The 26861-nt window shown below is 37.3% G+C and overlaps 3 protein-coding genes across 6 annotated transcripts; 1 reads left to right on the plus strand and 2 right to left on the minus strand.

Moving 5' to 3' along the window:
• Positions 1-129: 129 nt before the first annotated feature.
• Positions 130-810, minus strand: LOC122865570 (cytochrome b-c1 complex subunit 9). The gene is made up of 2 exons (XM_044174183.1): positions 670-810; positions 130-478 (listed from the first exon to the last, which is right to left on the minus strand). The coding sequence occupies exons 1-2, from the start codon at positions 808-810 to the stop codon at positions 428-430; spliced, it is 192 nt and encodes a 63-aa protein (XP_044030118.1). The 3' UTR covers positions 130-427.
• Positions 709-4580, plus strand: zmat5 (zinc finger, matrin-type 5). 3 transcript variants are annotated; one of them, XM_044174182.1, is made up of 6 exons: positions 709-844; positions 2149-2322; positions 2594-2656; positions 2751-2831; positions 3225-3333; positions 3442-4580. In XM_044174182.1, exons 2-6 carry the CDS (start codon positions 2196-2198, stop codon positions 3587-3589), a joined length of 528 nt encoding a protein of 175 aa, XP_044030117.1. In that variant the 5' UTR covers positions 709-844; positions 2149-2195; the 3' UTR covers positions 3590-4580. The 3 variants fall into 3 exon arrangements, with proteins under 3 accessions (XP_044030117.1, XP_044030115.1, XP_044030116.1); XM_044174180.1 differs by lacking the exon at positions 709-844 and adding an exon at positions 871-1106; XM_044174181.1 differs by lacking the exon at positions 709-844 and adding an exon at positions 872-1029.
• Positions 4581-6669: 2089 nt separating this feature from the next.
• Positions 6670-26269, minus strand: cabp7b (calcium binding protein 7b). Of its 2 annotated transcripts, none has more exons than XM_044174964.1 (6): positions 26074-26269; positions 25355-25465; positions 10932-11075; positions 10718-10830; positions 10040-10187; positions 6670-9939 (listed from the first exon to the last, which is right to left on the minus strand). In XM_044174964.1, exons 2-6 carry the CDS (start codon positions 25461-25463, stop codon positions 9812-9814), a joined length of 642 nt encoding a protein of 213 aa, XP_044030899.1. In that variant the 5' UTR covers positions 25464-25465; positions 26074-26269; the 3' UTR covers positions 6670-9811. The 2 variants fall into 2 exon arrangements, with proteins under 2 accessions (XP_044030899.1, XP_044030898.1); XM_044174963.1 differs by having other exon boundaries at positions 26027-26268.
• Between the last annotated feature and the right edge of the window lie 592 nt (positions 26270-26861).

Genomic DNA, 26861 nt, shown 5'->3' on the forward strand with positions numbered 1-26861 from the left:
GGGTGTATGCCTATGAAAATACTGGTAAAGTCAAATAAAAGAATATAAGCTTTGACAGTAGAACTAATCTAATAAATATGCTTTGACATATATGCCACATTCGATATGATAAATCAAAACATTGCGAGATTTTTCAGACATTAATACATGTTTAATTTAACCATTTACAATCTGTGAGGAGAACGAAGGCATTACAAATAACAGGAGGGTGGGACGAGGTGACAGGACCATTGCTCCATCTTCATGGTGGTCTGGACAGTCAATCAGCTCCCACGGGTCCTCTGGTAGCCGCTGCCAGCCTGGGCATGCCTTTGAGCACATTGTCCATGTTGACTGATGACTGGTTCAGGTGTGGAGTCCAGGGAGAATGGATAAAGGAAGTGTGACAACAGTTGCACTTCAGCCTTAGATAACCCGGGGCCGCGTCCTATTCCTCGTCTTTGTTCTCGTAATTGTGCTGGATGTGTTTCCATAGTTTCTACAGTAAAGCATATATTAGGTAAAGTTAGACATGTCATATAAACAGATAAGCTGTATCAAAAGACAGGGTTCTAAAAGCACGCGATTGCTTGGCTTAGCGGACAAGCTAGCTAACGATAGCGCCGCTTCGCCCTCTGCTTACAAGGTCAGGATAAAACAAGCATTAAAATAACCAAAGGAGACACTTACCCCGCGATTCAATTGCTCAAAAATGGCGTCACCACCTTGGTCGAATAGTCGTTCAAAGAAGACTGCTCCAACCATGATGGTTATAGCGAAAGTGGACGTTCTCCTGAAGAGCAGATTGTAGACGGACTTGGTCAGCGCCATGTCGGTGGGCTAGTGCGCATGAACGGATGCTGAGGTAAGACGCTTCCGGTCTAAGAATGCGTCGGGCGCTTAATGACCCTGCAAAGATACCGTACTTGAGCAACGGGCTGCAGTCAGGATTTAGTTTGTTTTTTTCAGAACCTGAGAGCTAAGGTTACATACTGTGCGTGGTCTTTCAAAGCAAACATCACAGAGGAGGACTGCTCTGTTTCGCCAGTGGTTTGTGCTCTTTACCGTTTTAAATTCAGTGTACATTGGGATGGAAAGCAAACGTTGATTGGTGTGACAATAAGCATGTGAGTCATCTATCCAAATTTACCAACGCTACGGAGAAATATTTAGGAGTGTTAACGTTTGCTACGCAGGGTTATCTAGGGAAGTATTTGTACGAGCATCAAACTGCCCGTTTACAGGCTCATTTGGTTTTTAAATAGCTTTGTACCTTCAGACTTTTCTTTCATTGTATCCTCAGAATAGAACAGGAAGTCATACCAAGGCATATTCAAAATAAAACTTGCTTTAAACGAGGCACCTCCATTACTAAACCCGTAGATGGCAGCAAAAGAATGCTACTAATACCACCTGTCCTAGTGTATGATATTGCTGGTGTTCTTGATAGTAGATATTAGGCTGGTTCCAGTTTGTGCCTCCCATGTAATCATCTTTTACTCCTGGGCCAAATCTGTAATTACATGTGTGACTTTTACATTAATGCGAAAGTCTTTGATTCAAAAGTAAACAAACAAATGAGATCATAATTACTTTATGTAAATATAAACAAGCTTATGATGCCAAAGTCTCAAATGTCAAAACAGATCAATACTAGGACCATGATTAGGCATAAATTAGGTCTGCTATGTACCTATAGTTTTGGGGGGTTTGGGGCATTTTTGTGCTGAAAAGGTTAGTCAATTAATCAAATGAATCCCAAACAATTTTTAAAACTAATTAATTGCTCGCAGTTTGGGTGCATCTTATTTTCTTTCTTTTTTCTTTTTTTTTTTAAATATGAGGGTTTGCTGTTGCTCTCTGTTTTATATCACTGTAAATGAAGTATCTTTGGGTTTTAAGACTGTTGGTCAGACAAAACGATCAACACTTTGAAGATGTTGTCTTGGGCTATGGGAAATTGTGATGGCTTTTTTGACTATATTTTATAGACTAAGCTATTAATCCATTATCCAGCCACTATTAAACTTTGTCTTCTTTTGTTAATGACTCAGCTTGTGCATAATGATACAAACATGCCAACACTCACTCTGTTGTAGCTATTCACTCACCATGTATTGACAGAGCAGTTATGTAAAATTGATTCCTGTTCTGTTCACTGTCTTTCAGTGATTTAAAAGGTGACATCTTGATGGTTTGAGCACATACCCTGCACTATGGGGAAGAGATACTACTGTGACTACTGTGACCGGTCCTTTCAGGACAACATGCATAACAGGAAGAAACATCTGAATGGTGTTCAGCATCACAGAGCCAAAAAGGCCTGGTACGACCATTTTAGAGGTGAGACTCACAGTTGGTCCTTAGACCTCAAAATACATGCTATATTTCTATGACATGATGTTTTAGTGTAAATGTGGGTTTTTTAAAACTAGACAGTGATCCTATACATTACAATTTACTATTTAAAACGCTAAGTCTTAAACGTATTTATGAGATTTTGATTGGAGAATTAAGCATGCTTACATTTCATTATGCCACCTTGGCTGCCCACCTGTTTACTTGGAACATTATATAAACAACCATGGACATACTATCATTTTTCTTTTTACAGACTCTTCAGCCATTCTGTATGATGAGCAAATAAAGAAACCTTGCAGGAAATTTCTCCAAAAAGGCAACAGAACAGTTTAACCTTACATTTATCCAACAATCAGAAAGTTATATTAAATGCCTTTTTGTAATCATCTTTTTATCCTTTTTTTTTTTAGGAATTTGTGATTTTGGCCCTAACTGCAGGTTTTCTCACATGTCTGAAGAGGATCTGTTTAACTTAAAAAGACAGGTGGAAGGTAAGCTGTAACCAAACCGTATCTACCATGTGATTGAGAACTTTTAAAATGAATACATCACTGAACACTAAATCAATATGCCGCATATTTAATGAACAGAGCAATGGCAAATATAAATATTATTATTATCTTAAGTATTCATGCAGTAAGTATGCAGTCACAGATGTCACAAAGGATCAACCCAGATTGTTGATGTCTCAAACCTAATGCTGCAGATAAAAGAAACTTACAAAAGGCTAGCATGCCATGTATCTTGGGGTAGCACTTACTCTAACAAAAACTGGATTGTCATGATTATTGATAGTATACAAGTACAAATTATCAAGTACATTTTACCCAGATGACTGTGTAAATTGCTATATGTTTACAGGAGTGAGATTTTACTTCTTTCAGATGAAAGAACGCTCAGAGAGGACGCTGTAGACAGAATTATGCCAGGGCGAAGTATAGAAGAATGGCTCTCTAGAAGAGAAAAGAAGCGAACTGCCCTCAGCACCAAAGGGTATGCACGTTCATTTTTGTGTATGACACTTAGTCATACCTGGTTAGCATAGCTAATGGTTTGTCCTGTTGATTTAGAATTGAACTGTTCAATTATTTATCTCAACAGAGATCTAAAAGAAAAGGAAGACAGCGAAGAGGGCCAAGCAGAAAGTGACATACCTCGACAGCTCCTCTCCATTCCTGACCTTCCACCCTCTCTTCTACCTCCTCCTCCAGGTGGATGGAAAGTCAAAGTGAACACAGAATGGGGCTGAAAAATATTCACTTTGTGGTTCAAATCACTGTTAAGTGGATATGTGACATTAATAGTAGGAGGGATGGTACAGAATACAAATGTTATTAAGAGTGTTATTATGGTGTCAGGTTCGTATTTAAAGTAACTAGGTTTGTCAGTTTGAAATGAGGTTTTCAATTGATACTAAAAAGCTGTTCGTTGCCATTTCTCATTTTAAATATAAGAATAAAATACATATTTTGTATGCCTTACTGTACAGGTCATGTTTGTTTTATTTAGAAACATTATTAAGTTATTACATTTTACTTAAGATGTCAAGTTTCTTGTGTAAGAATTAAATTTAAGAGTAAAAAGCAGCTGATTTAAAATGAGTAAAGGTTTGTATTTACATAAAACACAGAAAGGTAAATCTGAGATTTACTATTTCTGTACAGGCAATTCAAAAATAACCCTCATAATTGACATTTTGGCAGTGTGTTGTTGATTTCTCCACCAATCTGGAGTAGAGTGCCTTTACAGTGAGACTCCTCTAAGGAGTTACATTTGATGTCACGTTAGTCCCAAAAGGAATGGAGGATTGCTGAGTAGATGGAAATAAGTTTTTTGTCTTATTTTAATCCTGTGCTGCGTCACCGGGGGAATCACTGATCTGACTATTTCTAACCAGCCACTGGAAAACACTATTTTACTTCCTAAATAGTAAAAATGGCAAACTAATGATCTGGATTAAATTTCATAATGAAAGTTTTCATTGTTGGAAAGTTTGTTAATACATCTTCAACTAGCCTCATGAGGATCCCATGGATTTGTGATTACTGTATTTATAATCGTCATTGGCCTTTTAAAATCCTCAATTAGGTTATTCCTTTTAACTGGGGTTATGCTGAGATGTATAGACTTTCAACTGTTTCCACATCGGTTGTACACCTAATGCAGTGTTTACGTCAGAATCCCCCATTAAATTGTGTTTTTTCTGTTTTATACCATTAAATTGTGTTTTTTCTGTTTTATATCATTTTGTCTAACTCTTATTCTGCTTCTTGGTAAGGTCTCCTGTGTAAAAGATGTCTCTGACTTTAATGGGACTTAACGTACCTACTGACCTAGTTAAAGGTACCCTGTGGTGTTTTAAAGCCTCTGCGCTGACGATAGCCGTGGTCAGAGGCATTATTTTTTTCAGGTTGTACAGAAGTCCGTTCCATTCTCGTGAATGCGATATCTCAGGAACGCCTTGAGAGAATTTCTTCAAATTTGGCACAAACATCCACTTGGACTCAAGGATGAACTGATTAGAATTTGGTGGTCAAAGGTCACTGTGACCACAAAATGACCTTGACAAAAACGTTTTTGGCCATAACACAAGAATTGATGTGGCAATTATGACACGGTTTCACACAGATGTTTAATTGGATACAACAATGAAATGAGTGCATTTTTTTTTACCCACAAGGTCAAAGGTCACCTTCACATAATTACATACATAGTTACATAATTTCCTGGAAAAACACTTTTTTGGCCATTATTCAACACCATAACTAAGGAACAGAAGGGGAAATTGTATCCATATTTCACAGTTGGTTGGACACTGAATAGGTGACACTTTTGACTCAACGGTTTAGAGGTCATTGTGACCTCTAAAGAGGTTTTTAGCCATAATTTAAGAATGAATTGGACAATTCTAGATTTCACACACACAAAGAGGCTTTGCATCGAAAAATGCCAGGAGAAAGCAAAAGCACCAGATTTTGTGTAGCTATACTCTATAAGAATCCATCTTTATACATTAATCTAGTACATGTGTACCTGTTTAGCCAATACATCTATGATAATCCTTCATGAATCAGTTCAACAATGTAGAATCACTGGAATCATACATATGTATCTTCAATATAGTAATAACATCCATTTAGCCAAAACATACACTTTATAAATATTCAATTTCTTCCAAATATTCACAACATATATGAGTCTGGACAGACATGGATGTAAACTGCAACTTGACTGGTTGGCAGAGACAACGGGGCGGTAATTCTAGCTAACCGCTAGTAGTTCTATGGAGCTAATGCTAAGTGTGCCCCCCGTTTTGTTTGTATTCTGCACACGCACAAGGACACGTGCACATCCTGCCTTGGTTAAAGGCTATTCTGCTTATTGACAGTTGGTGGCGATAACAAAGACAGTGAAGAAGACTGATTTAATTAAAAAAAAGGTGTTTTGGCGAGAAACACTGAATGCAAACATAACTTTTGTTTGTTTACAAGAAAACCCCATATGGTAACTTTAAATAAAGATGAGGCTATAAAAAGGCAAGTTCAATAACTAATTTTCAGTTATAGTTAAGTACTGAGCTTGTGGCTTTATTTATTGGTGGATCCTCTTTGTATGGCCCTATAACACAAACACTCATCCCCCTCTGTAGCAGTAATTTGTAACCATTGGTATCTATTAAATCTCAGTCTTACTTATAGACAATCGATAGTCCACATGTTCATTAAGGTAACTTTGGATCTGTGCACTCTGAAGCTTGTTCAGATCCCTATTGTGAATAATTTGGCCCCTCGAATGGCACCTTGATAAATTTGACATAAACAGACACTACACCTCCTTATTCCAGATCTAATCCTCTCACATCTAAACTACTTCATGTCTATTGCTGCTGTGCTCACTACCTACTCTTGTTAGCCCTTACAACTACAGCAATTCTTAATTCCAAAGCCTGGGTGCTTGTGTGTTATGAGGTGCACCACTATATAGCCACAAGAAAATGGTCTCTCCTCTGCAGGCTGTGCTCTGTTACTAATGCATGCTTAACATGCCCGATGCTGCACCGTCAGGGCCATCACACCAGCAGATCCTGACTGTTCTCTCCTCCTGATCTGAAATTGTTGTATGAGGAATTTATTCAGAATTTCACTCTGTTTCCCTGAAAAGCATCCCCACCTAGATCTGCTCTTCGTTTTTTCTTATCTTCTCTGTACTTGTTAGTATCAGCTATGTTGTGTTAATGCACACAGCAAATGTTCCTTTTTTAAGATTTGTCATATCCTGCTTTAATTGGTAACCGGTGTCACATTTGTAAACAGAAAAACAAACAGCGGGCACATTTTTAATGCCATGGTCTTTATTGGACTACATGCATCTAGACACCCATTACATTAGTGTATAATTGATGCAGTAACAGTTACAGAAATAAAACAGCGCTGGCTATTCTCAATCTAGACATTAAAATTACCAGTAATGTCACACAGTAGGATGGTACAACAAATATTAACTGGAAAGTTAGAGGAACCTTTATCAAGAACAAGGGGAGAGAGAAAGATAATACACAAATACTTATTGGTACTTGGATTACTGATGACTCATTTCAATTCAAAATTACATTTAGATCTGATTAATTCTGTCAAAAGTGATGATTTTTTTTAAATGGATTTCCCTTCTTTCTAAAAGTCTAAAGTTACTTTAAGTCAAGGCATGAGAGTGCAGTTTTTACTCCAAGTGACAAAGGCACAGAACAGAAGACATCTACAGTCCAAATCAAATGTATAACAACAATTAGGACAATCTGCAACATAGTGTACATAAATCTGCTCATTAAGACACTGTAACATACAGAATAGGACACAATATTTGCTTATATGTCTTAAGACAAGATTTGACACTAACTATATTTTACATTCACACAAAACCCATACCTTACATGATGTGTTCACATGAAGAGGTAATGTGATATATATATTATATATATACTATATACGAGATGAAATATCAGTTTTATTGCCAGAATAATTCTCACTGTGTCATACTTTTCCTCTTGTGATATAGCTTTGACAAACTTTTAAGATAAAAAGAGCAAGAAAAAATATATAGCATTTTGTAAAACTTGTCAGATTTGACAAATATTTGTTAAAGAAAACATTTGGAAAAATTAATCTTAAATCAGAAAAGTTAATGTAAGTGTATGGCCTTAATACACACAAGAACTTGTAGCTGAATATCCAGTCAACCTGGAAATTATACATCAGAAACCTGATATTTTTTTGTACATTTTTTTGTGTTTGTTTTATACAAAACAGAATGCTTACATTCATAATAAAATCACATAGATTTAATGTATCACTTTTCCAAGTAAGAAAATATAACCATGTTATACTTTAAACAATATGTTGTTTTGGTGGTCCATGTAAAAGCCAGAAAACAACATTTTTTATGATATGTTAAATCATTGTTCACAGCATACTGCAAAGTATTTAGTATTTTGATATCGTCTGCACATCCACCAAAATTCGACATTTACAGGAAAATGTCAAATACTGTGATTTTTTTTTTGCAATGATCACTTTACAAATTGCATAATTATTTGATTACATATATCAGAATTCAAAGTTTGATCTCACACACATAGAGCACACATTTATTTCTAGTTTAATGTACATGCAAGTGTGTCTTGTGAATTGACTATGCTTCATTCTCTTTTGCTCTAAGTATTACAGTTAATACTTAGTTTTGTCGATGCTCTTCACAGCTGCTGGCTCAGGTCACACGGCAACTCAATTGTCTTTCACTATGACTCATTATCACTCATTTTGGTGCCTATTATAGATGCACAGAGTATGAAACAAGTGTTTTACACATGTTGTGTGATGATCAAGAGATCAATATTTGTCATGAAGTCTGGGCTTTTTGCATAAATACCCATGCACACACTCTTGTCTGATATTTCTTAGAGGGATTTTGTGATTTCCTTCTATGCCTTTTATTTTACTGTTCACTTCAGCTTAACTCTTAAACCTACAGTTGTTCAGATTTTCAGTTGGGAAAACAGCTGTTTCATTTATAAATCAATCCCAAGCTGCTCACGCTGAGCTTCAAAACAAACCATTAATGTTTAGAAAAGTGTGACATCTTTAGAAATGGACCTTGGGATTTTTCTGCAGATCAGCTGACTGGAGTACATAGCATGTGGTTGAGGGTCACAGCCTGTGTCCACATGTCATTCAATCCCGCTCTTTTCCATCCTTCTTCTCAGCAGTGCTGTCCAGTGTGTTCCTGTGCTTGTTCACCAGTTTATTCCAGTTGCTGTTCTTTGTACTTCTCATTGTCATGATGGAAAATTTGGGAAATTCGATTTTTCTTCTTTTCATGTCTTTGCTTGTAAATACCATGTGCCTTTACTTCAGTTAAAACTGAGCTGGGACTTGTTGGATAATAACACGAGGTTTACAAAATATTCAACGGTTTACATTTGTAGCATCTAATAAAAGGAGTAGGTATAGCAGTGCTTTGAGCTAAATGCTAATGCTGGCATGGCAAAATGCTCAGAACGAGAATACTAACATGTTGATGTTTAGGAGGTATAATGTTTACCATGTTCACCGTCTTAGTTTACTTAGTAACCATGAATATTTAGTTGTTGAGATATTTCAGTCTGGACCAAAGTGGTGAACCGACTGACCAGCATCGCCATCCCTAGAGCCATGCCACTAGCATGGTCAAAAAGTTGTCAAAATACTTTCCAGTCAACAGATTTGTACAGCTTGTAAGAATTAAGCGCATAAGTAGTCCAATCTCATGTTTTGAATTAGTGGGCTACTTTTTTGTTAACATTTACATGACAGATGGTGCTGGTTTAGCAAAGTATATTAAATTGGGTGTGAGTTGGACTACTGGACTGGAAATCTTGGTAATAAAATAAACAGAGACTTAAAAGAGACACATAATGCAGTACACAGTCATTTATCCTTATGATTTAGTAAGTGATTTAAAACTTCTTAATATGTAGCCCATCAACACTTTTGTATTGCTTAATTACTATCATTAGTACTATCATTATTGTGTGCATTCCAAATAGCAGAGTTCTCATCAACAACATGAACTGTTTTGATATATTAGACACAGCACATACTGTACACTGAAATACTGAAGTCTTCTACAGTCTGCGCTCCTATCTAATTTCTTAGAAACATCAGAAATTTGAATCAATGAGATGCTACTGTCTTAGGATACTAATCAGCCCTTGAAATGTCTTTCTTTCATTCTTTCTTTTTTACCATAGTATGCTATGATTAATGGCCATACAAAACCATTATATGACATCATTTCATTCATTAGAGAGAGAAGCTGTGATAGCATCATCGTGGGTGTTGAAAACATTGAACAAAACCAACAGTCAAGTATTTTGGTTAATGTTTGCTTTTTCATTGTCCGTCCTTTAATCCCGTTGTAACCAGCTCGAAACAAGTATTTACTTCATTCCTCTGCGGAGCATTTGATTTGCTGCAATGAGCATAACGCTGATGATAAATGCAATGGCGAAGGCACAAATCAGGCTTTTACGCACACATGTGTGTTTTTCCTGTTGTGTTGGGCTTGCTGTGGAAAGATTTTGAAAAAAAATTAGCACATCTGAGTTTCATAACAGAACTTTAAAATGTCAGAACAATGTATGTAATAAAATCTGTATTCGACATACTGTCAATGTCCACATGGGACTCTGGACTGTTCAGGTGGCTCTCCTCAGTCATGATGATGTTCTCAATGTCTTTCATGGTGAGGTGGTCACGGAAGGTATCGTAAAGCAGTCTCTTAAGCTCATCCACAGTCAGTTTCTGCATGTCACACTGGGGAGACAGAAAACACCAAGTTTTATTTTATGTTTTAATTAGCAAAGGAAAAACTTCTGTCTCAATGCCCCTCAGTGACACAAATAAGCTGTAGGTTAGCAATAAATAGTGGTAGCACAGGGAAGCTCCTGGCCATGAATGTTAATAGCTATGAGAATATGAACTAATTTATTTGATTGTGCAACTAAATGCAAGGAATGGAGACACTGCATGTGAGTACTGTAATTATCAGAGTGGTGTTGTGTGTCAAGGCCATTTGAAAATCAAGAAATCAACTTTTTCAAGAAAAGGCAGAGAAGCACATTGGAATATAATGCATAATGTAACAATAATGCTAGAATTAGCTGTTTAAATGACTAGATTTTACATCAGTAATGGTTGTATTGTAATTTTAATTGAAACAGATGGCTCTTTATCACAAAACAACAGAAAAGCCAGAAGGACAGAGAATGGATTAATGAACACTGATAAAGGAAAAGGTATAGGCTTGATTCAACTTGATTAATGATACTGATGACAACGTATACCTTCCAAAACACTGAATCAAAGTCTGCTCCATGGAACTTATCAGGCATTCCAGCAGAGGAGAGTTTAGGACCAAGCAATGTGACAAATTCTTCAAAGCCAACTTGACCATCACCTGAAATACAAACATGTCACTGTGTGGCTCATGTGTTGGATTATATGCAACAACTGTGTACTTTTGAACTTGCTGACCCAGAGAGAGAGAGAGAAACACACCATCTATATCAAGTCTTTGGATGATAACCTCCAGCTCTACCTCATTGGGCATGTAGCCCAGTGAGCGCATGGCCATCCCCAACTCCTGCTTTGAGATGAAGCCATTCCCATCTCGGTCAAATACTTTGAAAGCCTCACGAATCTCTGTTGGAAGAAGAACAGCTGTATTTATGTCAAGAGTGGAGAGGAAGGAGGCATAGCAAAACAAGCATGTTTATAGAGATTTATCACTTGCAATTTCACACTGCGAGCAACAGTAGGCTGGCTCAGTTGAACATGTTGATTTGAAATATGTGCGTAGACAATGTCTATTAAGAGTTTAAAGAAGTTTACAGCAGTTTAAAATTGTGTGTCTGTGTTGAAAAATAATTTTATAGCTCAAAAAGTATAATCTCGGTTTCTTTGAAGTTTATGTTTTGAGAAAAGGGAGGCATACCCGAATATTTAGTGTTTGTAGATTGAAAATTGCGGGAGTGAGAGCAGCTTAAAACTTTTTTCTTGTTACAAATACTGCAGAGGTTTTAAATGATGAGTCTGGTGATATTTTATATTTTTCTCATAGCCACTAATTCCCATGAAAACACCCAAACCAACAATGATCCTACTAACAAGTATTACCTGTGTAGCCAAATCCTACAATATTGTAGCTTATTCCCCTGTTCCAGAGAGCTCAATTGTTGTCCAAAAACTATTAAAACAAACCAATTAGTCATGTTCCTTCATTACAATGAAAATGATGGTTTTTAGGTCTTTTGTAGAAACAAATAGGCTTGGTGCTAAGAGTAACAGACAGGGTAGGGACGTCTGAAATGGTATCAATTTACTTTAAGTCCCCCTTTCCAGCAATTATAGGCAGTATACAAACATTTAATAAATGGTTTATAATACACTATAATGTCGTTGTGCCCAGCTATAAGGTCATTTTAAGTGTTAATTAAGGTATAGTAGTTGTAAACCATTACAGCTTCTCCTATAAAGACTTATTTTATATTATTACAACTTAATTTTATGATATTATCATTCATTATGTCTTTATTCACCAGCCTCCACTTATGGGTGCCCACAGGAGGAGTTACAGTCACTTTCAAAAGTTATGATGCACCAATCTTCATCGAGAGCAGGGACGGGATTTGATCGATTAAGCACAATGGACAGACACACAGAGAGGCTGTTTATACCTGGCATTAACATGCGTCTTGGGTGATCCGATCACAAGTGTACAGCTCTAAGTACGTCAGTTCACACCTAGCATTAGTATTAAATAAAAATGATAGACGCCACCGGAGCTGAATTTTTCTGGGGGCCTTGCCTCACTGATTACTGTTCAAAAACACAATTATAACTTTATTCACTGATTTTGGTGAAACATCATATTTTATGGATAAAATATTTTTTGGTTTTCCCTCAGATGGTTTTCCCGGCTGCTCTTCCTCAACTCTGTGATTTATGGAGTTTCCTGATGGACAGATAACTTTACTTGTTGCTAATGTAACTGCTAACTGCTGCTAACTGTAGCTGACGTTAGCTAGTTAGCTGTGCAGCTAGCAGTCCTATTAGCTTTAAAGCTTCAATAAAGCTTTATTAAACCTCCCCCTCCCAGCGGTCCAAAGCTCCTGTGCTAGCAGTGTAAACAGCAACACTTCCCCGGTGCTCCGGGCCATGGATGTATGGTCTGGGCAGAGTCACCTAGCGTTAATAGGACTGCTAGCTGCACGGCTAACTGAGCTGAACAGCTACAGTTAGCCATGTAACTTTTCTTTTTTTTGTTTCAGCCCATGGAGGGTGACAGAGACTATTTCAGCACCATGGAGAGAGACACTATGTTTGTTGAGTTGCATTAAAATGGGTAAATACAGTTGAATGAATAGTGTAAATTTAGTATTCAATTCTGTTTCAGGTTTATATTCAACACAAAGGTAGGACAGTTTATACATGATCAAATGGTGGTGTATTGGTATGAAGTCACCTGGCCTATTATATTATAAAATATTTTTCCGGTGAGATCATATGGTGCAAATTCCTTGTTTGATATAGTTGTACACTAATAGGCATCTTCAGAGCCAACAACTGTTACCATGGCCATAGCACAATTGGTTGTGACAGAAAGCAGTGAGCAGGTTCATATGTTTATAATTTACTCCAATTTTTGGTAAATAATCCATAAACATTGCCATTTGGCTCCTGTCCTCACCCTGCATAACAGTATTCTGTTTGAAGTGGTAAAAAGAGCAGTTGCACATCAAAGGCACAGAGCCTCTGTGGTTCTTTTTGATGTAGATCCTCAAATATACAAGACTCTTCAATGCTTGCTCAGTAGTCACGTGTCATTAGATAAAACAAAACAGACAATTTAAAAAAAATTGAACCTGTAGGATATGAACGTATACATGAGCAATGCTAGCCTGATATACTAGAAGCAGAAATGGAAAAGCATTGAGACGAAAAAATAAATGAACATCGGAGTAAACATAATTGACAGTTACAAAACCATGCAGTCCCACCTTTAGGCACTGTAGCCTATATAGGCTCAGTCATTCTATGTCATCAAACATCAATATAAGCTACAACATAGACTCATCTCTATATTCAGTTATGAGTTTTACTTGAATACTGCTGCTAAACCAAGAGCTTGTATGGAACTTAATGTGAACTTCATATGGATTGAAAGCATGTGAATATACTAAGTGCTTCTGCCACAGAGAAAACTAATTTGCATGCAAGTTTGTGATAGGACAAGCACCACCTGTAATTTGCATGCAAGCCCACAAGTGGACAAGCACTGACCATCCATCTTGTGTACATTATTTTGACTGAGATACCGCAGTTTACAAGTGATAGCCCACAATGACAGTCTATAGCCTTGTGGGAAACTGTTGCAAGGGGCCAGTCTTTGGCGCGTTCATTGAAGTCCTTCTGAGCAAGAGACACTGTCTGTAGCAAACCTTGACATATCAGACACAACATATTTGTCTAAATTACAGCCAGCAGTGCTGCTTGAGTTTTGTTATCTTCCTTCAGCACCACCCTAGATTCAATGTCACGACCCCTGGTGCCAGTGACAAATAATGAATTTACTGAGCCAGCTGAGCGGTGGCTGGACTACTGATTGTTTCCCAACATGAGGAGTGAATATTTAAAAAATGTACAGATGCAACCACTAGAGACACAACTATGTCTTTACTTTCAGAAATATAGAATTAATCTCATATTTAATCTGTCATCTGGTTTTAAAAGATTAGAATAAAATTACAATAATTTATCTTCTTGACATGGATAATGTGTTAAATGTTTGCCTTTCTTTGTTTTAAGGTACTGTTTTGATACTCCACATACAAAACATTGGTCTATTGTTTCTCTCTCTATTATCCACTTTGCCCCATCACAATTGTTTAGCTCATTTACATAAAATAAAAAAATTAGATATAATTCTGACATAGGACATACTTTTAAATTTGATATTCATAGAGAATGGACATTTGTTTACCAAAATTGTATGGAAAGAATGTAGACATTTTCATTTCCTATGGGCCCATAAATCAATTCCTTTATACTGGAATGCAGAAGGTAGTCACATAATCTGAAGACCATATGGTGCAATGATACAGTACAGCCTTGGAAATACCACTTGGATACAGTCTCAACAAAAACTGATCATTATAAGCTTCACTAAGGTACTATTATTTTTATTATTTGACATCATTGTGTCCAACTCGTATATGTCACAGTTATTATTAGTAAATAATTTTAAACACATCATTATGAAGTGTTTTGAGGACAATAACAATGCATATTGAACATGCCTGCAAGCATACAAGCATAAAACAGATGCATTTAGACATTGATACAGTACACACATACGTACAAAGAGTATACACATGATACTACAGAATTGGCACCATTGTTGTTAAAAGAAGCAAAATAGCAAAGGTGATCTTTTAGAAAACATTCTCAGTCTCAGCTTTTGTTCTACTGTGAGTCCTTGATCAGAGAATCTAAGTAACCTTGCAGCTCGGTTATCGAAAGTCAGGGCCAGGCTATGAAAGTCCTTGTACTGTATGTAATTACAGATTTTTTTTTTTTTTTATTAATTCAGCATTTCCCCTGCAGCAGCAAGTAATCAAGGTCTGTGTGACTAAACATTTTAGTGTTAACCCAACTAAAAAGAGGAGAACAATTTCAGAGCATTTATTGAAATACCAACTTGATTAACACCATAAAGCAAATCACTAATACTGGAGTGAAATAAGTTATTGCTTAAGTCAGTGACTGTAAAAATGCTGTAAAATATTGTCAGAGACTAAAATATTGTGACACAGTGGTCATAAAAGATTTGTCTGTAGTCTTTGAGGTAATGGCATTGATGGTAACACTGAGTCAAACACAATACGTCATCAGTGTTCAGAGTCACGTCAAGGGTAAAAACATTGGAGTGGCCACAATAACAAATATGCTCTACCAGATTGAACAAATTGGAAACAAATTCTTTGGTATATGTGTTAGAGGGGTCATTGACATGGATATCAAAATCACAAACAATAATCATATTGTGCAAAGATAAAGAATATGGCAAGTAAGAACATTTCCTATTATTTGGTTTAGGGAGATCATATGAAGCTTTTGACTTTAAGTATATAATATACATTTGTGAGCAAATTCAGTAAACTGAAGCTTAGATTTTTGGACATGCTGCATGCAAAACATCAATAACAAAGCCCTGCACCACCTCCTTATGTGCATTATTGCAGAAATTAAGTTGATGGGATGACAGAAACAGCATTTTATGGGGCCATTGTTTACAATTAAGAAGAACAGGACATCAGTACAAACTACAAACAAATGTCCATCATCCTTTTGTTAGTATACACAATATGATTCTTATATGGTATTCAAATAAAGGACTGAACAAAACCCATTTTGCTGGCAAAATGCTCTGCATTAATTCAAAACAGGACTCCTGATGTAAACAGCTATAGCTGGCTGTATTCCAGCTACAATATATAACTGAAGAACTCCTGTCCTGTCAGATACAACTCTAATGAAAACAGCATTGTTTGTTGAACACTTGTTTATGGATGGTCCAAACAAATGTGCACTGAATCCTGAGTGTGTAGCTACCTTTGTCTAAATCAGTGAATAATCTCTTTTCATTTCTGATAATGTGCACCCTTTACATCCTGGTGACAGGTGCTGCATCAACTTGAAAAGGATTCTGGGGACTGCAGAAGAAATATCTGTTTTTGTTGCTTTTTACTTTGTAGCACAAGAATATCTTTGATGCCCTCCAGCATATCCTATTACAAATGTTGGAGGATTGGGTCAGTTGAGGCAAAAAGGGGGGAAAACAAATTACATTAAACCGCCTTTTGAGTTTAGTGAAACAAAGTGATATGACCAATTCATCAAATTTCACCATGCAAGAACAAAATGAAATATTGACTGACAATTTCATGGCAGGTTAGACCAACAGAATCATGATGCTGGTTGTTTCCTGGAGAGCAAATAGGCTTGTTGTTATTCTGTCCTTTTAGGAGCCTGTTTACAGTTTGTGACACACTTAATTTTTTTTTGTCCCAAACATCAATATTTGCCAACCCTGAGATCTAAACCCAGGACTTAAAAGTCTGCTGACCTTCCAAGTGAGCTAAAACAGAACATGAGGACCAACAGATCCGACTGACCTTTCTGACCGACCAACATAGTGATTCATGCTGGTTGTTGATGCAGCTAAAAACATCCATGAAAATGGTCTATGACGATGGCTGATGCCAAGAAGTCCACTGCTGCACATTGGCAAAGTGTCAGTGCCACTGGCAGCGGCAGAAAGGCCGCTGAAGCTCTCACACCTAAATAATTGGGGAAATCCTGAATAATGGCTTTGAGCCAGAAGAAGAGTGTAGGGAGACCAACATGGCATTTGGAGAAAGATGACACACTTTTGCATCACCTTGATATCCTAAAAATGCCATTTGTATGTAAAAAGAAGCTAACCAGACACTCATGATATGACTAAAAATTCAAAACAAAAGAGAAAACAGTTTTATTCGCCTTTTTTTAATCTAAGTGGCCAAGTTGTAATTAAAAGATATCACAACGGGGGTGATAAATGCAAAGCAAAACTGCTTACTATGAATTAACTGTGAAATTTGTAATTGTGACTGAACTGAACTGAAATGTGTACTTAATGGTGTGTGTTAGATTACTGTGTCAAGAATCTCCTAAAAATCATATTAATCAAGTCATAAAATGAATAAGTTTTTCAAATGCATTTTGGTGAGATTGTTTGATGCCACATTCGGTGTCCCTTTCATGAGTTCTCTAGCTGAGAGGGCTTGTTTCAAGCGTGTAGACTGAATATCATGTTGTTCAGCCATTTGTTTCCAAAATCATAACTAGAATCACCAACAAGTCACCTCAGTATCACATTGCTGTAGAGATTTACAGAGCTGGCCAGGCTCTGTGTATTTGCTGGTGGTCCCACTATCTCAATTGAGGCACGTGTGGCATCAAAATGGCTAGCAATACATATCTCCAGATATATATATTTTTTTAGGCAAGTTTTGTACACAATTTCAAAATAGCTTTCCCGGCTTTCTGCCTAAGCAGTCATTAGCCAAACTGGGAGTTTCTGTGAATTTGCTGGGATTGCTCCACAGCCAAACTGCCCATTACTTGATACTTGATTTAGCTTCTCCAAACTGTGAGAAATCAACATGTAAGGAATGATGTAGCTAACATTAGCTATCTAATCTTTGTTGCTGATACCAAAGCAAGCTAACACACTGTTTTGCTTTCCAAGTAATATTGTTTATAGCCACTGAGGCCTTCTTTTTCTATTGAGTATCACATGTTAGTGGCAGTGCTGAGAGAACCCACCACCCCATGTAACTGCCAATGAGGGGAATAATTGGACAATGAAGAAAACAGGACAGAAAGTACCTAAAATGGAGCTCGTCTGTATCATTCCTATGTTTTGGAGAAGATACTGGAAAATGTTGGCGATTCAGCTACAGGTGTTGCCTTTTGAACATGAAACCAAACAATGTTATCCTTGAGGAAAGGCAGACACCACTGAGAGAGCCCTACAGTGATTGTCCAGTTCACTGCAAAAATCCCTCTTCACCTTTAGTAACGATCATGACATTGCACAGGATACTGTAACAGAGTTAATACAGCAGGAGGTAGATGATGAGGTCTATTTGCTCCACAGGAGCTGAAGAGAAGAGAATAACTGCTTGTCTTCAGTCTCCAAAGTTACCGTAAGTGCAGTAACTTAACTCACAACACTATTCACAAAAGGTTTCATCTCAAAACAGTCACCGCATTATTAAAGCAGTTGTTATATTTTCTTGTGTCCATCATTTGGCAGATAGTTCAGTCACATTGAGAAAATGAATATCAATTTACACAGGAAAAAGGTCTTTGCACTAATTGCTCTCGGCTAGTCAGGATCAAACAGGAGCTTGTGTATCAATCCAAGATACAGCCAGTTGCTGTGATGAAAGAGATGTAAATAAAGGCACCAGATACCTGTCTTTTTTCACAGAAAATGAACAATCTTAAATTAGCTACATTACTTAAAAGTAAAAAATTGCGGGGTTTTGTGTGTTCCTCAAATCACGACCATAGTTTTCTGTCAAAAGGCCGCTTCTTGAGGTAGTTACAGTAAAATTGGTTAGAGGATAAAAATATTCACTGGGAGATGAATCAGACTATTTTCATTGAATAAGAGCCCCTCCCAGGTGGTTACATCAATAATGGTATGATGATCCCCATGACATGTTTCTTTCTGATTATGAAAGGGGGAAACATGTGAATCATATTAACTAGAGGCCACAAAAACAAATATGCTTTACAGATGATAGAGCTCCATTAAGGCCCTCTCAGCACAACAAAAATAGGTCTAAACATAATACAAATACTGTCAAAATACAAATTTGCAGATAAATAATAATACAAAGGGCTGTGAAAATACCACTAAATTGTGCAGCAGCTGCTAAGAACACTGTCATCTTGACGCAAAATCCAACAGATATTTCTGGCTGACAATAAACCCCACAATACATAAGCAAAAATCTGACATCAATAACAATCTAACATGGGTTTATATATGTGTGAACAGAACTCCCCATGCACAGCCAGTATTTGAGATCAGTTTATATATCTTTAGGTAAATACTTACAGCAGCTTCAAGTCTAAGGCTTAACTTGATTGGATGCTCTAGAAGTTGCTCCACTGTCCTACACACTAACAAAGTGCTGGTTAAATCCTGTACTGAATACCTCATTCATACACACTTTGATTGAATCTGTATCTGAATCACAAGCACCAGGCTTTTGCAAAATAACCACAAAAACGTCTTTTTTTTGCAGTGCAATTCATTAGAGGTATGTAGGCGGTGTCAGTGGTCACACTGGATACACACAGTTCACAGCATTTCTTGTCTTAAAACAACTTGTACATATAGTAAAAAACATAAATCACCCCATCATCACAGGTCCCACACATTTATACTTTTCTTTACAGCGTCTTCACATTATTACATTTACATAAACAAACACAACACACAGAGTCACTGGAGACATGCTGCACAAGCCCTGCAGCTAAAACAACTCCTGCTATCATAAAGTACTTGAAATACTCCCACTACCTGCAGCTCTTGAGTTGAAATTACGTGACCCTGATCTTTTTGGGGAAATTATTAAGAATTATTAAGAATTAGAGCTTGACTTTATTAGCAGTTGCTGCTAATAAGTTAAGTTTTCATCAGTTAACATTTGCTTTATGTCTAAGTGTTTCCCAACTCAGTATGATGAGATAAATTAAATATGCCAGTTGTCGACAGTCAGACAAGGGGAGAGTAAGGGCACAGTATCATAATTAACATTGTTGTTAACAACAATCCAGCATCCCCAGCTGGTGAGGATAGCGGCGCAGAGCTGCCCCGTGCTAGGGACAACTGGTGGTGCCGCTGCAGTAAATGTGCACCAATGGAAACAGTGGAGCTGCTGTGCGTTACACCAAAGCTTTGGTGAGCCCATATATGGAGAGCCCTTTTTCTCTGTTTTCTCTGGTCACGTAGCACCAATTTCAAAATTCTTTGCATCTTTCTTCTGCATAGACAGCCCAGTTTTATGAAAATACCATCTTTCCAGCGATGAAATATCCCTTTAAACGATGTTTGAAACTGAATCTCTCTGGATGGCTACGACAGTATCGACCAGACATTTGTCTTTGACCACGGCGGAAGCCACATTTAAACAGCAAAGATGATGGAGCATAAAGTCTGAAGTTTTTTTTTAGACCTTGTTGTTGTCGGTTTGCTGGGAAAATAAATATACAAAAACAAAGTAAACACAAATATTTACTATTTATATTTACTAATGTCAATGAACCTAATTCATATTTTTTAATAGCAGAGTATGAAGAGCATCTCCAACCACTGTAAAGCTGGCCTGGCAAATATTATGTGTAGTGTATATTTACAGTCATAGGTCCCTGACAGTTCTAATACAGTAACGCACACATATAGTATACATATACTTGTCTGTTTACAATGTTGCCGTAAAAAAAAACAACTCCATATGTAAGCACAAAAGAAGATGGCTTTGCATACAAAGTGGAAGACGGTCTACACTCCACTACAATGCCTGATGTCTGGGGGATTCTCCTGCTGGCTGCTATATATAAATACTGTTCACATCCTCTGTCAGCGATGCGCCGAGGAGTGATACAAACTCGAAGAGACCTCCAAGAGTGTAACTGCAGGGATGTCATGACTGTTCAGCCATTAAACGAGAGTCTTATCAGTTGCAACACATGTGCAGTTAAAGTGTCTGCCAGTTTGCTGTAAGTTATGGAGTATGTTTTAGTAGTTGTAATACTGACAATTTAAGATCCTTTGTTTAAATAAGACCATAATTCATTGTCTTGTCTTAAAATGGGTTTATTTACAGTGTCTTAAAAATACTAGATCAGATATCTAGTATTTTTAAGACACATGTTAATTTACAATGACCCTGAGTCTAATCACTCAAATATAACAGAATATTTCTATTTAATGTTTAAGTGCCAAAACATTGCTCAACACTTGTTAGAATCTTAACAGATTTGCAGATCAGTCTATTACCTCATATATACTGTATGTACAAATACGTAAACACATGAATAGATATTACTTTGTTTAAATTCCACAGTGTTATTTTCAAAGGTAATGGAGGAATTTCAATTCATGTTAGTCATAGTCTATCATCATGTATTCAGTTATCCCAGTCGTTCATGCACAGTGGGCTGAACTTGGCCCTGGACCTGGGTTTTAATATTGTTCGCATTAAATGGGGAGACACTTGGCACAGCATAATGTCCACATAGACATTTACAAAACTGTGCTCAGTGAGAGTAACTCTTTCACACAGGGTAAATACACACATAAATGTTTAATGGATGTGGTGAACATGAATAATATAGCGATTACTGATATGTCACTGGCAGGAATAGTCTGAACAGCTTACATAAGTAGCATAAGTGTAGATGTAATTTGTGATGAAAAAATGGGATTTTCCTTCCACTGAGAGATTACCTAACGACCAAATGCCCAAGGTTAGTAATTTAAAAGATTGTATAATTACACCTCAACCTAATCAGGTTTTGGATGAGAGATTTGAAAAGCTCAAATATATATGCATTTGTACTGTTTTAGAAGAAGCAGTAGTACAGTTGCTTGCACAGTAGTAGTAGAATACATATTAGGTTTATGACAACTGCATGACACAAGGGCAAAGAAAAGGGCAGGAAGCCTTGCCACTGACCCTGTTTGAAAAACATTGCCTAGAAACTGCAGATGCATTAAGAGCTGCGAGTGCTTAATCAGCCGTCCTAAAGCTCATCCAGTATGAACAAACGTCTTTAAACGTGATTAAAGATCACAAAGATCTACAGATAATCCCTATGGAGTCTTGTGAGTAAAATTAAATCTGTAAAGTAATTTATTACATTTGAATGCTTCTACTCGCAAAAGTATTTGTTATAAAGTAAGAAAATCCTCATTAAATGTGCCAGTAATTAATTCTGCTTCATTAATCTCTTTTTAAATGATGAATAGTGTCTTCCTATTATTTTCCATCGTACCATTCATTTCTCTTCTTCTTTAACTTTTAAATTATACGATTATTTTTTTTAAATGCTACCCAGACATACATCATAGAAAATTAAGTCATCCATTGATACCCTAACGTCTTGTAGAGAAAAGGTTTTCAACTTTATTCTTCAATAAAAACACTGGGCGTTGTCTCAGTTAGTTGAATAGCTACAGTCAGAGTGTTACTGAAACAGCATCTAGTCACCATTTGAGAAACTGCAGCTCAAGGCACTTCTGCATTGGCTTCAGCATTGAACAAGCTTAAACATCGAAGTGGCTGATCATACTGTTAATGGCCTCAAGAAAGTTGTATTTCAAATGTAACATTGTAACATATCTTTTCTGAGCTCAAAAGGGGTTGTGGGAAATCAAAAATGTGATGTGTTTTTCTTTCTTTTCTTTGTGGGAATCTCTTACCTTCCCTAGACTGTTCATTATTGTTCAAGATGTGGCTGATTTAAACCCTGTAATTGCAACCTTTCACCTGTTTCATATTCACGTCGACCACTAAGGCTTTAAATCATTAGATACAGTATACAACAACACCTTCAACATTAAAAATGTATTTTGTGCATCTCATTATATTCTGTGTAACTTTCTGCTGGTCCTTTACAATTTTACCTGAAACTGAACTAAACTCTTTAATCTGTGTATCTAAGGCAGTATGTTTCATGTACTGTCCATGTTGTGACATGCACCATCTCTTCGCACAGGATGCAAGGTCCTTTTGTCCTTGTGTGTTGTGTTTGTCAGTGGGCATTCGAAAATGGCAGTCAGCATGTCTCAACAATGTCACAAAGAGAAGTACCTGTTGATTTAATCACGTAACTCACTGATGTTTATGCTCACTTGTTCTATAGTGTGAAAGTTTCACAGACTCTGCTTGCAAACATTAAAACAAAATGTCATGTCTTTATAAGTATCACTTTTTAAGTTGAGTATGTTTAGAAGAAGTATATACCTATTGGTTTCTGTAAGACATTGTGCAGGTGATACAGAATGATTTAGGTTAAACTAAATATAAAACTACTAAAACTTAAATGTATTATAAAGAAACCAGTAATTAGCTTATTATAGGGTATAGTGACCGGATAATAATAAACCTGAACTGCAGTCATCTGGATTTAATGTCTAAGAATGATTATTCTGGGTTTTAAGTGAGTGACTGAGTAGCATGTTAATGAAGGTACTCTGCACTTGCTTTGTTTCTTTATGGCATATTTTTAGAGTCCAAATGAAGACACACCATTACTGTGCTAATTTTTAGCATTAGTTGTAAAGTCATCTCCCACAGCTTAATATATTGCAGTTCAGTTATGTGTTTGTAATCTGTTTCTCAGATGATCCCAAACATATCAAATTACACTGAGTGTATATATGTACACACCTTGCTAGGAAAAAAGCTTTTATCATAAATATGATTAGGGAGAGTAATTACATGAGTTGAGCGATCAGGGAACTTCTGCCCTGCAGTAATTAAAGATTTTGTGGATGAAATAATATTTATAGGCTTTTCAGACCTCTGTGAAAAAGGGAGCAATTTTCATTCAGAAAAACTGGACTGCAGCACTGTTCACAGACCAACAACAGCAGCTCCCACATTGTGTGAAGGTGGAGCAGTAGTAGTATGAAGGGTAGTTGGCCAGTAAACGTGAGGCTGATTCAAGCCCTCAGTCTGGCGTAGGTTCATCTGAAACTCTCTTTCCTCCCTCAACAAACTACAAGCAAAGTGCTCTTTAACACACTTTATCTGTTGGTGGAGCTGCTCAGCGACAAAAGGGGCAGCACTGTTTACCCTTGGCACTGCCGAGGTGTGAGGCCATGTAAATGCAGCAGTGCATTATGTGCTCAGTGAATCTTCCCTGGGTAAATACATTCACGCTTGAATGATCTGTCTCGCTACATTCTGAATATTTAATGTCTCTCAATTAAAAAACTATAGTTTGAAAAGACTTCTCCATTACCTTACAAGCTGTATCGTCATCGACTGCACAGCTTCAACACACAACACTCATTTTACTGTGGTTCCAATTCTTGCTTTTCCATAGCCAACCTTTTAATTAAATTTATGTCGGCATTGCAGATAGCGGATTTTCAATGTCAAATGAGTGGCTCAAAGCAAGGGCAGGCAGCCACTTGTGGGCCCGGGCAACCTACAGACAGAAGAAGAGGAAATGGAATTCCCTTCGAATAAAAGACTTTGTGATATCAAATCTGATCTGAGTTATCTCTTTATTGTCTGCCTAGTGTTGCTCCAAATCACTGCCAGCTGTGCTTTCTCATTGTGAAGACCATTTGCCAAAACAAAACCTCCATTCTTAACAGCTATGCACTATGGTTACTATAGCAAGAACGATCATAATGCTCCAATGAATCTTTTAGATGGCCTAAGCACAGTAATGCTACTGATGGTCGTTTTTTTATTAATGAATTAATGAATGAAATGCAATACATCAAACAAACCCAAACCCAAAGATGAGAGGATGTAATTTAAGACTCAAAAAGAATCGATCTCCCGTCTTGTTAATGGGTTTTAATCTGCCACAGATTTTCTAGAAATGGTATTGTAATCTACATTTTTATAGTTTGAAATTTGCCATTCTTCACAGCCCTTTTCTCCATTTCAGTCTCCTCTTTTTGTGCCAGTTTTAAGTCTTGCCTCCCTGACTCTTCATTCTTGTTTCTCGGCTCAAGCACAAACGAATTACAATAAGTAAAATCAGGTGCAATTTAGTCTCACAGGCGCCATGGACATAGCCAGGAGATATGGCATTGTGTATGAAGATGTTGTTCACTCACAAGTTTATGATAATTAGCCATGTATGGAGAACTTGGGACGTGTTGCGTACTGTATGAGGTAGAAAACCAGGAGGATTATTATCTATTTACTGCAATTATTAGAGGGTGGTGTGAAAATTTGAATTGATGTACAAAGGGCAAAAATAGACCGTTTTTTTGTGTGTCTTTTGCCAAAAATCAAAATCTGCAAAAAGAAAGACAGGTGAAGAGATAAAAAAATGGGAACATAGAGCATACAGCTTGTCTACGTATCCCAGATTTTGTGGAACATCTAAACATTTAAACCCTAACCATAATGTAGAATAGCTTTACTACTGAACCTTTTTACAAGCACACCTACAATTTAGTGATTTCGTCAGATGTCCGGATCAGGAAAAGGAGCGCACACCGGCTGGAGCTCTCCAGGGTTCTGAGCTGGTTTTAGACGCAACAGCACATTAAAATAATAACTTAAAACCGCAATCCAACCAAACAAACAAGCAAGACTCACCTTCCACCTCGTCCTCAGGCAGGATAACAGGGGTCCGGTAGGAGAGGACATCTGGAATAGTGCAAAGTCCCTTGTACATGAACCTGGTGGTCACAGCACGCACTGGCATTTCTGCGAGGGAAGACCAACAACTGTGTCGCGATCTTCATATAGTCTAGCTCTCCGGAGTTTTTCAGACAGACCCTTTGCTACCGTCCTTGATTTATTTAAGCAAATGAAACAAGGAAAACCCCCTAAGCAAAGTTCAACCCTCGTCGTGTTTTTGATATGTTCGATAATGTTAATAAAATCACCTTGCACATTGGTTTCAGTGCATAGCCTGTAGCAGCCTACTGTGAGTAAGATATGAAGCAAATAGGTGATGCCATTTCATAAAAATGACATATAAAACTTTTACTTCGTAGCCTGGTGAGCAAAGCTCTAGCCTGACTGGAATGTTTTGGACATCTATAATGCCTTCAATAGCCGTTCAGATATCGATTAGCTCATATTAGATGAACAGGCTACTTTGTCATTCTTCTATCCACGTATAGCTCCTGCATTTCAGCAGTCAAAAAATATTTTAAAAAATAAACATTTGCACTAAATCGACCTTTTCGCTTTTGATTTTACTGATTCCTACAACGCGTATTATTCTTTCAAACTGTTTATTCCCGACATAATCTGCCTCACTTTTCTTCCCCGTTTCGGCATCTTCCTGAAAAAAAAAAACAACGAACCGATGATAGAAGAGAAAACAGCAGCACTGGCGAGCTGAGCCTATCCGGTAAACGAGGTGCAAACAAAATCTGGCAAAATTTCTTCTTCCTGGAGAGCAGCTTCAAGGGAATCCTGGGTGACCCCCCCGCCCCCCCCTTCTCATCTGATACAGACACGCTGTGTGAGGCAGCGATCCTCTCTCTCCAGCTGTCTGCTTCGGTCTCATTTGGGCTCTCACACAGCAACACACACACACAGACACACACACACACACACACACACACACACCTCCACCATACTGCTGCCTCTGTCACAGCGGGGTCTGCTGACCGCTTCCAAACTGTCCGCCTGTAGTGTGATTATCTTCACTTTCTGCACTCTGCCAGTCTGTGTGTTACATGTTAACACAACTCAAAATACATTTGGGCAAATATAAAGGCTTGCATGTTTAATAGATAAAAAAAAAGTGAGAATTATAGCAACAAGTGAGGCTCTTGAGCGCTGTTACTTATTTCTTTTACATTTTTGCTCAGATTTCAGGTCAGACTGAAGGCTAAATGTAAATCAAGCCTCAGGCTACTTGGTGCCAAACATATTTCCAGCATTCAGTAAACAGTTCATAATCAAACGAATTCAGTGAAATGTAGAATATTAAACTTGAGCTATGGTCTTGATAGTTTCGACCAGCTTAAAGGAATAGTTCAACATTTTAGGAAATACACTTAAATGCTGTCTTGCTGAGAGTTCGATGAGAAGATTGTAAAACCCAGCTTGTAATTTTTACACTTTAGTTTTTGTATAGATCAAA

The sequence above is a fragment of the Siniperca chuatsi genome, linkage group LG18, assembly GCF_020085105.1.
Source record: "Siniperca chuatsi isolate FFG_IHB_CAS linkage group LG18, ASM2008510v1, whole genome shotgun sequence".
NCBI classification, from domain to species: Eukaryota; Metazoa; Chordata; class Actinopteri; order Centrarchiformes; family Sinipercidae; genus Siniperca; species Siniperca chuatsi.